The following is a 10,539-nucleotide window of genomic DNA, read 5'->3' as shown; positions in this document are numbered from 1 at the left end:
CGGGGCTTAGCGCGTTCCCGCCCTCTCCCAACCTATCAGCGGCCGCGCTGTCGCGAGTGGGCGTGGTTTTGCCGGCCCCGCCCCGCCGCGGCCGTTGGCCGTGAGGGGAAGGGCGGGGTGAGACGGCCGCGTCCCTCCGGTTCTGTCGGGCGGGGCGGTCACGGCCTCTGGAGGAGTCATAAAATTCCTGGAAGGAGCGTTAATGTTCACCTAGTTTTCCGTCTGATATGAGCAGGAACCTTCGACTATCCCAGGTTGCTCCAAGCCCTGTCCAACCTAGCCTTGAACACTTCCAGGCAGCCACAGCTTATCTGGGCACCCTGTGCCTCATCACCTTCCCAGGGGAGAATTTTTCCCTAATATCCACTCCAAACCTGCCCTCTTTCAGTTTAAAGCCATTCCCCCTTGTTCTTTCATCACCTGCCCTTGTAATGAGTCACTCTTCCTCTTTTCCAAAAACCCTTTAGGTGAGGTCTCACCATAATCCTCTCCAGGCTGCGCAGCCCCAACTCAGCCTGTCCCCACACCAGAGTTGTTCCAGCCCTCTGAGCATCTTCATGGCTCCAACATCTCCACATCTTGTGCCGGGATCTCCAGACCTGGACACGCTACTCCAGATGGCATAAAACCTCCTGGCTCCTGGAAGGAGACAATGCCAGCCCAGCATTGCACAGGACTCTTGCCTAACCAGTACCACCCCCTGCAGTGTGACACCATTTCTGACAAAATTTGGGCTGTTCCACACTCTCCCCACAAAGTTCCGATGCTCCCACACCACGCACAGCTTCCTGCACCTCCACTCAGCTGGAAGCAGGTCAGCAAGGTCACAGCAGTGTCCCCGAAAACAGGCAGCTTCTGCTAGCCACTGACATCACGGAGGTGTCACCTGGCACCGAGTGTGAGACAGAGACGCTCCAGCCACTGTTCTGCACTTGCCCATGTAAAAGCCAGGCTCGGTTTCCAGCTGGGCACTCTGCCAAGGGCTCAGGTGAGCCACAGAGTGCTTCCCGACAGCCTTGCAGCCGGACACCTCCTCGGCATGGCTGGGAGGGCAGTGCAGCTGCCACAGGGCTGCTTGCAGTCCACGAAAGGCTAAGCGGCCTGGAAGGGCTCAAACCATGTCTCCTTCAGGTAGCCCATGGTCCCTGAGCCTCGTGTTTCTTCTGGGGATGGCACTGCAGGGGATCAGCTGCCCGAGCAGTTGTAGCTGTCAGTACCTGGAGGTGAACTGCACTGGGCAGCAGTTGCAGGAGTTTCCTGTGGACATCCCTCTGGACACCAGGCAGCTGATTTTGGCAGCAAACAACATCTCGTACCTGCCCGCTGTGGAATTGAGCTTCCTGGCTGATTTGGTCTATCTGGACTGCAGAAAGAACCTCTTGGGGGATGACCTGGATTTCACTTTCATTGGCGTGGCCAGGCTTGTCTATCTGGACCTCAGCTTCAACAACCTCACACAGGTCACCTTCAGCACCTTCTCCCACCTCCTCAGCCTGGTGGTACTGAAGATCTCAGACAATCCCAACCTTGTGGCCATCGAGAAGGATGCTTTTGCCAACAATACCTGGCTAAGGCACCTGGATGTGAGCCGGACGGGCTTAACCTTCCTGGACACCAGCACTGTCCGGGACTTGCCCAACCTGAGGCTGCTGGGGCTCAGTGACAACCTGTGGCACTGCAACTGCTCCTTTTTGGACTTCATCACCTGGATGATGGAGAGTGATGTGCATTTTCCAGGTGAGGGCTGTGTGAGCACAGATCTGTGTGGAATAGACAGTCCTCTGTTCTCTCCTTCCCAAAAGTTCAGTTCACGGGGCTGTGCCACTGCATGCCATTTTCTGCTGTCACACAAACCAGGGATGGGAGCAGCTGGGTTACACACATGAAGAATCCCTCTTTTTCACATCCTCAGCCAGGGAGGTGTGATGTACAGCTGGGACACCGCTGCTTCCCTAAAACACCTGGATCCAGCCTCAGGTGTCCCTGTGCCTGCACAGCACCCCATGGCTGCAGCGCCAAGAACGAGGAGCCCCACAGAGCTCCAGGGAGATGTGCACTGGGAAAATCATTGCTCTGAATTTCCTGCCTTGTCTCCACCCCAAAGTCAGCTGTTGCCCTTCATATTGAGAGATTCTATAACTGGGCCTTGGAGAGGCCGAGGCAGGGCAATCACCAGTTCCCTTTCCCATAAAAACACTGGTCCCAAGGGTGATGTTTTGCTTTGCAGCTGCAGCACATGGACTTAGCTTTTCCAGACTGGAAAGAGACACGACACAGCACGCACGAACAAGAAAATCTTTGGTTTCAGTAATGCAGGGCACAATGGTGAGAGAGAGCTGCAAGAGAGAAATTGGTTGGGAAAGTCTGTCCACTGAATAAGAAAGGGCCACAAAAGAGCCCAAGGGGGAAAAAAGGGAAGGGCAACTGGAAGCTGGTGTTAGGACAGAACTGAATTAAAGACGTCTCAGTGCCTTTATTAGATGTAGTAAGCTCCTTATAGACAATAAAGGGTTTCTTTTTCCACATACAGGCAATTATGGAACAGTGGAATAAAGTACAGCTCTCAGCAGTGAGACTGGAGATAACCCTCTGAACCCTGCAACAGGAGAATAAAGCTCATTGCAGGCTGTTGGGGAGGGGAGGAGGAGGAAAGGCAGCCTTAACCTGAGGGTTGTTCCAGGCCAAAGGGATACTGGGACAGAGCCCTGGAACCTGCTGCAAGCAGACCCCAGCCTGGCCTTTAGCAAGGCTCCTGACCTTCAGAAATATCTGTGCATCAGAGTTTTGAGCTCAGCCTGGGGGCTGACACAAAGCTGCCCAAGTTTGGATGGATTTGGGTAACAGAGATAAAAGCTCTTCAGTTTTACTCAGGACCAGTAGCAAGATCAGCATGAACAACATACTCAGCCACATACATTACAGTGTAATGCAATAAAAATCCCCCATGCCTCGTTCCCCTCCACCACTCCCCTTCCATCCCATGCGTGGAGCAGTGCTCCCTTTCCCTCAGGCTCTTCCATCCTGTTCATCAAGCAGTGTCCCCACCACAGTGACCGTGCCTGTGGGGTTCAAAACCTGCAGAGGATGGCTGAGGGCACACCCTGCACCACACTGATCCTTCACTAACTTGAAAGGGAGCAGGCAGCACCTGTTTTATCACTGCAGATATTGCAATATGACAGGGTATGGTTGTTATTTCAGTGGAACTGAATCATTGATGAGTTGCCTCTGCTTGCCTCACAGAGCAGATAAGGCTGTGCCTGACTGCAAGCAACCCTCCTTGTCAAACCCACAGCCAACTCATTATTCCAGCATAATTTAGGCTGTATCACTTCAGAAGGTGTTTGAGATTTAAAAAAATAACACAGGTGTTCCTACATGAAGATGAAAGTGCTCAATCAGCGAGATGAGGAGGGCAGGGACAGCAGTTTGCCACAGTTGCATAATCCAGTGGGCAATATAATCCTGTGGAGCCAACACTGCAAAAAATACTCTAGCAACCTGGGAATTGTGGTTTGGCAAGGATTTAGCACAGGTTTGGCACGAGTTTGGATGTCAGATTTTACCCAAGCCAATGAGGGGGGAAGGAGGCCACGAAGTCTGCAGCTATTTTTCAGGCTTTTAGCAAGCACTCCCATAATTTTTCTACCAGCACTCCTATTCATTAAATTATGATACAGGCTAGAGAGTGCTGCTTCTGCTCGTCTCTCTGCAGATGCTGACAACATCACCTGCTACACCCCAGCAGGGCTGCGTGCCCTGAGGATGCCAGCAGCAGAGGCACAGCTCCACTTCAGCTGCCTGACCCAGCTGCACAAGCAGGATTATGTCTTTCTGGTCCTCGTTGGCTTCTGCATATTCCTTGCTGGCACCACGGCAGCCTGGCTGGCCGGCGTCTGTGCTGTCATCTACGAGGCCCATGCCTCAAAGGGAGAGGAAGAGGAGGAGGAGGAGGAAGACACAGCCACTTAGAACCAGCCCTTCTAAACTCCCATTGTGGGAACCAAAGGCAGGCCCTTCCTGCCTGATTTCCCATGTTGTCCCACCCTAGATTTTCTTGGGCTTTTTTGGTAAGTGAAATAAAACTGCAAGAGAAGGAAGTATCTGTGCTCCAGTTTCACTTGCTGTGCTTCAGTTTCACTTGCTGTTCTTTGCCCAGTCTTCTGCCACTGGGACTCAGGATATGGGCAAAATATTCATTTTAGGCAGGTGTGAGAGGTGTGCACAGTGCCAGGTATTTCCACTTCCACCCTACCTTGGGACCACAGAACAGTAGGGACAGAAGGACTAGCTTGAAAAGGTACTGAAATATGGGAAAGGTCCTGGCACTGTGCTGTAGCCAAGGAGGTCACCAGGCCCTTCCTGGCCAAAAAACCCAGCAGGGCTTACAGGGATCAGCCTACGCAGCTGGAGCCCCAGGGAATCTAAGAACTTCCTGCTTTGGAAAGGCAAAGAGATTAAAACCAGGACTTTTAGGAGCCCAGGATCCCACTGGTTCTTCCTTTCTTTCCCGTTACACTGGTGACAGCAAAAGAACCCTCTGTGCTCCTGCAGTGCAGCCAGGCCACCCGTGCCTCCACTGTTGAACATTTAGAGAACGGCAAAGTCCACCTCTGCTTTTGTGCCACACAACCCTAAAACTGGAGTGTTTTATAAAGCAAAAATATTGCTTACACACTCCAAATATTCTTTGAAATGGGTTGTGTGTCCATACCAAAATGTCAGAGTTATGTCTACAGGGAGATGTAAGATCCTTAAAGTGCTGGGAATTGCCAAGGGAAGTATCTGCTTACATGGCCCAGCACAGCAACTCCACGTGTGAAACACACTGCAGGGTCTGGTGAGCTAACAGGGGAAACCAGGAGATTTCAGCAAGCACGGTGTGAATTACCAAACTCAGAGCCATTAAACTGTAGACTGCGAATCAAAGCTGAGAGCTCTCAGCTACAATGGCTAAAACGGCAGAAAGGGATGGGGGCAAGGCTGAGCATGACGCTGTCTGTGTGCTGGGCACACGGGCAGAGCTGCTGGGGGACAGCGTCACGGCAAACCCCTCGGCGGACCCTCAGCAACCCCCAGGCCGCCCTTCTCTCGCAGCACGAGACTGACGGCGCCGGGCCGAGCGCCGGCCCCGCCTGCGGGCGGTGCTGCGGAGGGACGGCCCCGCCGCCGCCGCCCTCCCGGCTCCGTCCTCATCCCCGGCTCCGGCCCGCAGAGCCCGGGCTGCTCCGCGCCGCGCTGAGGGTGAGTGCGGGGCCGGGGGGTGCGCCCAGGGGCAGGTTGTCCCGATGGAAAACGGAGGAAGCGCCGTCTCCCAGCCGGGAGGAGGCTCTGGGGGAAGGGGGCTGCGGGACGAGCAGGCTGGGCAGGGCTCGGCCCGCTTTTGCCGCTCTGCTGGCTCTGAGGGCCGAGCTTACATCGGCTAATCCAGTCCGAATCCACGCGTGGGGCTGTTCAAGGAGCCTTAATACGCTTTGCTGACTCACAGAGCTGTAGTGTTGTGGCAGAGTTGGCAAGGACCCTTTTTCTGCTGCCGCTCTGTGCCGTGTCGTGCTCCAAAATCTCGTGTCTGTGGCTCCAGCGGGAAGCACCGCAGGGTGAAAAGGTAAAAATTGAGTCTTGTGCCCCGTGACGGCAAAGCCCTTGCAGCCGCGGGCAGAGGTTGCGGAAACACTCCGGGCGTCGCAATCCGGAAACGACCGTGGGAGTCCTGGTGACTTTGGAGCGCTTTATTCGGCACTAGATTACGAGAGCAAAGGTTTGAGGTACGATTTGATATCGGTAGTGGAAGAGTGGCAGTTTTATGACACACCCGGTTTAATGCTTTGCCGTGCTCTTTGCTCCCAAGATAAACTCCCAGATTATAACTTAGTGCTGGAAGATAAAACGCCTGGTTCTCCAACGGCCTTGTAATTTAAAGGGGGAAATGTGACCACCAGCCTGCTCTACATGTTCTGTTTTCAGTGTGTCACCTGGCAGGTGCTAACCTCAATTACAGGTGCATGCAGCTAGCTTTTCTCCATTACTTCAGGGTTTTAATATTCTTACTGATAATTGTTTACCGCACTTCCTGTGGACAGAGCCAGCTGCTGTCTTCACCTTGCTCCATCAGTGATAATCCTTTGCAAATGAGAAATAAAACCCTCTGGTCCCCAGAGATCCCTTGTGAGGGGTGCAGGAGGAAACTGCAGCAGTTCCCTGAGGTGGCCTGTTTTTCTCCACACTGACAGATTGTGCTGGTGGGTCAGTGCAGGGAGGCACCAAAACCTCACTACATCATGAAGGCACCATCTGGAGACAGGCACCGACTGGGTTTGATTGGGAGCATTATCTCGGTGCTGGAGGGAGGTCTCTGCTGTCTTTTGCTGGGCTGTGTCACACAGCACCCTCCAGGGTCGCCCAGACAGGCGTCTGAGGTTTGGGGTTGTGCAGATGGTTGTGGGGAAGGGCCCTGGTGCTCTCTGGCAGCAGGGAGGGAGCCAGTGTGGAGCTCTGTGTGCAGCAGGGCAGGCTTATGGGGGCTACTGATGAGAAGAGAGTGAGGATGTGGAATGTGGGGCAGCATGGCAGAGGCTGCAGGATGCACCTTCTGCCCCGTGCTTCTGTCTCAGGCCTGCATGAGGGAGCACAGAACCATTAAACAAAAGCCACACAGGCCCTGGTGTCCCCTGGCCGCTGGTGCAGATGGTTGTAAATGCCAGTAGCTGTGTGTGTTGTTGGAGCTGTTCACCAGTTTGTGACTCTGAGAAGCTTCCTGGGAGCTGCAGGGCTGAGCATTGGTCATCTGGCCAGCGGCTCTTTACCCAAAAGTTCAGTTATCATTGCTGTGGTGGTGGGTTTTATTAGTATTTTATATAAGGGTGACCTTAGCAGTACAAATTAATCATTGATGTAGCCCGGCTCCTTCCAGCTCAGGGAATTTCTGTTTTCAGGTTCTGTTTTAACTCCCAACTTACCTCTTATTCCCAGTTTCCTGTTGAATTTATCAGAAGTGCCTGCATTCACAATGTCCCTTGGCAAGGAGTTCCACAGGTGTGGTTCCCAGTGCATGAAGAAACATCTCTCGTAGAGAACAGGCTGGAAATAAACTGACTTCATTTGGTGGCCCCTAGCTCTGGGGCTGGAAAGGCCCATGAATTTCTGCCCAGGCTGCACTAAGGTTCTCCAGACACCACTTCCCACCAACGCTTAGGTGATTTTAAGTCTTGCTTGACAGGAACTATGCAGAGAACTCCTGGCTCCTGCATGCTCCAAAAGTTACAAATTCCTTCAGCCAATCCCTGTGCTGGTAGCTCTTGGGGCCCAAGCTCAGCAACTCTTCCATGCACGTATATCATGTGTTGCCACTTCCCCAAACATTCACAGCTCCCTTTCTCTGGCAGCACCACCATGGCTGTTCTCTCCAAGGAATATGGCTACGTCATGCTGACCGGGGCTGCCAGCTTTGTCCTGGTCATGCACCTCGCCATAAACGTGGGCAAGGCCCGCAAGAAATACCACGTGGAGGTGAGTGCTCAGTGAGGGCTTGGCAAGGTGTGGAGCCAGGCTGCTGACACCTTGATCAGTTCGGGGTGCCTTGCTGACATTTCCTGCCCCTTCACATAGATGTAGAAGGGATGGAGCTGCCATGGCTCTCCGGAAAGCATAACACAGCTTGGGATTTGGGACATCAGCTGAAAGTATGTGGCTTTGAGCTTGGCAGCACTGATGGGCAAGAAACTGCTCAGCCCTTTTTCCCTGCAAATATGTCTTGATGCAGCACTAGGGGGAAAGGGGTTGTAGTGGCACAAAAGTGACAGGAGGGTTTCTCAAACACAGGGGGAGCGTGTGAGCGCTGTCACAAGTCTTTCAAGTGACCTTCCCTCAGCATCTATTGGGGAGCCTCTGTGGCAGGCAGAGCTGTGGGCTGGGTGGGGACAGTTGTGAGTCAGGGCCATGGCATGCAGTGGCTGCTGTGCCACTTGGCTTCAGCACAAACCACTCCTCCTTTGCTCTTTCACCACTTCACTCATGGAAGTGACAAGCAGGGGTGGGCACGAGGGCAGCTCCAGCTGTCTGTTGGGGTGATCCCATTCCTGCTGCATCAAGTCAGGACTGGAGCAAATGTACCCCGTGTGTGTGGTGCACAGAGGGCTGGATTTGAGGCCTGGGGAGGCCTCTGCAGCCAGACAGCAGCTCCAGGAAGGCAGTGACCTTGAGCAGAGCTTTTGTGGGCCCCAGGGCAGGCACAGGCTCTAACCTGCCACTGCAGGCTGGTCTTGCAAACACCCAGGCAGCTCTGGGTTCCTGGGGAGAGGAGCTGCAGGCCTGGCTTGCTGATGCTTTGCTGCTGGTTTGTTTTTTGGCAGTACCCAGCCATGTACAGCACAGACCCTGAACACGGGCAGATATTCAACTGCATCCAGCGCGCGCACCAGAACACGTGAGTGACACCTTTGAACAGGGGCCTTGGAACACACAGGGCTGAGGGGCAGGGCCCACAGCCCCAGAGGTGCTGCTGCCACTGCTTTGAACCAGGCTCAGCCCTGCAGAGCTTAGCAGGAAGGCTGTGCTGGCCCCTTCCCATGCCTTAAACTGTGGGATGGTGCTGTGAAGCTGTCTCTTCTTCCCCAGTTCCCACCAGTTTGCTTCCGTGGGTAGCTGTTAAGACATGAGGAATCTTGTTTCCAGAAGGTGCTGATCTGTTGTGCAGCCCAGGTCTCCCTGGGAGAGGCCCAAGTCCACCCAGCTCCTGTGGACAGGTTGCAGCAACACGTCAGAGGGGTGCTGGGAAGCACAACTCCTGGGGAGTGTTTAGAGTGGCTTAGGGAACAAAATGGAAAGAGTGGTTGAGTGTCATGGGACAGAGGCACAGGCTGGGAGGAAGCCCCTAAAACTGTGTGTGCTCAGATCCCTTCTTGCCTCAGCCACAGCACTGAGCACAGAGACTCATGATGAGCCCAAAATGCCCTTGGTAGGGAATGTTTGCAGTTTCTGCCCTTCTGTTTTGTCTTTGTAAGCAACCTGAGCACAAACACAACCTCTTCACTTTTATTTTCAGATTGGAAGTCTACCCTGCCTTCCTGTTCTTTTTAGGCACTGGAGGAATCTACCACCCGGTAAGTGATGCAGAACTCTGCTCTGGCTCCCTGACCTGGGCAGGGTGGGGGGCAGGAGACCAAGACAGCCCCTTCAGTAGCCACATCACACTTAACAGCAGTGCCCCTTCTTAAAATTTAGTTGTAGAAGGTCTTCTGCAGAAAAATCACAAGTAATAAACTCATATCTGCTGTGTCAGCTATTAGAGCCCTTCCCCTAAAGGTGCTTTGTTACAAAGCAAAGCATTTGCAGCCTCCAGTCACTGAGTGGGAAGAACCCCTTCAGCCCAGTTTTTCCAAGCCCTGCCAAAGGAAGTCAACAAAAGCCTGGATTATTTTTAACTGAAAGATGCAGACAACTTGGGAGGAGACAGGCAGATGGGAGAGGCCAAATCCAGTAGCTCTGTCTTTGCCATCAAAAGACAAATTAGGTCTTTCCTGAAGACAGACTCCTTTTCAAGAGGGAAGGAAGCAGCATAGATACATCTGCCAAATGGGAGCCACACTGGAGTGAGCTCTAAATGAAGAGTCAAGGTGGAAGTTTGGAACACCTGCTGGAGGCACTGGAGCAGGGCTTGGAGCAGCAGCTGCCTCCACCATCCTGGTCCTTGCTGTGGCTCACTGACTGGCCAGGGCTGAAGTGAGATTGAGCACCTGGTTGCCTGCACGACTTTGCTCAAGCCTCCAAAGCCTTTTAATGCTTCTCCTTTCTCTGCAGCGATTTGCCACAGGGCTTGGCATGGCCTGGATCCTTGGGAGGCTCCTCTATGCCTATGGCTACTACACAGGAGGTAGGACTGTACCCTGCAGCACGCACTGTTGAGACTCAGGTCTCCTACAGGGACCTCAGGACTTTGCTCCCACCCAGGTGTGAAGGAAAGGGTGCAGGCTGCCAACACTGCAGCATGCTCTTCCTGCTCTTGGGAAGAGCTCTCATCCAGCAGGCATGCCCACCCTAAGAGGCCTGAGCTGTTTTGCCCTGGGGCTTTCCCCTTTAGTTCCTGCTCCCTCTTGCATCTCCAGGCTGGACTAGACTTTCAGTGAACTGACAAATCCTGATTTTTTTTTTTTTTTCCAGATCCCAAAAACCGAAGGAGAGGGGCTTTTGGTTCCGTGGCACTCATTGGGCTGGTGGGCACAGGCATCTTTTCAGCCTGCCAGCACCTGGGCTGGATCTGCCCATACAGCTGCAGAAACTAAAGGGACTTTTCTTCTGTTTTCTTTTAGAATACTTGGCTTCCTGTGTTTTTTTCCTTTTCTTTATCAATAAAAGGAAGTTGTCCATTCTGTATTTTTATTCTAAAGTTACAGAAGGGTTTCTTAAGAAGCTCTGCAGAATGCTAGAATTACTCTGATTTTGTAGGACTACAGAAATCTGGCTGTCAGGCAGAGATGTTCCTTCTAGCTTTTATAATTTTAGTGATCAAAAAGCCACCTTGCAGCTCATTTAACCCATACAGCA

At 53.1% G+C, this 10,539-nt stretch overlaps 2 protein-coding genes across 2 annotated transcripts; both read left to right on the top strand.

Moving 5' to 3' along the window:
• Nucleotides 1-918: 918 nt before the first annotated feature.
• On the top strand, nucleotides 919-3,972 carry LRRC52 (leucine rich repeat containing 52). The gene is made up of 2 exons (XM_041420195.1): nucleotides 919-1,737; nucleotides 3,716-3,972. Exons 1-2 carry the CDS (start codon nucleotides 1,119-1,121, stop codon nucleotides 3,970-3,972), a joined length of 876 nt encoding a protein of 291 aa, XP_041276129.1. The 5' UTR covers nucleotides 919-1,118.
• Nucleotides 3,973-5,105: 1,133 nt separating this feature from the next.
• On the top strand, nucleotides 5,106-10,361 carry MGST3 (microsomal glutathione S-transferase 3). Its single transcript, XM_041420062.1, has 6 exons — nucleotides 5,106-5,244; nucleotides 7,383-7,506; nucleotides 8,349-8,422; nucleotides 9,041-9,098; nucleotides 9,796-9,868; nucleotides 10,156-10,361. Exons 2-6 carry the CDS (start codon nucleotides 7,390-7,392, stop codon nucleotides 10,275-10,277), a joined length of 444 nt encoding a protein of 147 aa, XP_041275996.1. The 5' UTR covers nucleotides 5,106-5,244; nucleotides 7,383-7,389; the 3' UTR covers nucleotides 10,278-10,361.
• Nucleotides 10,362-10,539: the final 178 nt, after the last annotated feature.

This window comes from Onychostruthus taczanowskii, unplaced genomic scaffold (genome assembly GCF_017590055.1).
Source record: "Onychostruthus taczanowskii isolate IOZ18803 unplaced genomic scaffold, ASM1759005v1 scaffold63, whole genome shotgun sequence".
NCBI classification, from domain to species: domain Eukaryota; kingdom Metazoa; phylum Chordata; class Aves; order Passeriformes; family Passeridae; genus Onychostruthus; species Onychostruthus taczanowskii.
Note: the sequence above shows the minus strand (reverse complement) of the source record. Positions and strands in the feature narration are given on the sequence as shown.

What these genes read in the sequence shown, in the direction of transcription:
- LRRC52 (XM_041420195.1), top strand. Translation starts at nt 1,119, where the DNA reads ATGTCTCCTTCAGGTAGCCCATGGTCCCTGAGCCTCGTGTTTCTTCTG. An exon ending in GAGTGATGTGCATTTTCCAG is followed by an intron (nt 1,738 to 3,715) that starts GTGAGGGCTGTG and finishes GTCTCTCTGCAG; the next exon opens with ATGCTGACAACATCACCTGC.
- MGST3 (XM_041420062.1), top strand. Translation starts at nt 7,390, where the DNA reads ATGGCTGTTCTCTCCAAGGAATATGGCTACGTCATGCTGACCGGGGCT. An exon ending in CTGGAGGAATCTACCACCCG is followed by an intron (nt 9,099 to 9,795) that starts GTAAGTGATGCA and finishes CTTTCTCTGCAG; the next exon opens with CGATTTGCCACAGGGCTTGG. An exon ending in CTATGGCTACTACACAGGAG is followed by an intron (nt 9,869 to 10,155) that starts GTAGGACTGTAC and finishes TTTTTTTTCCAG; the next exon opens with ATCCCAAAAACCGAAGGAGA.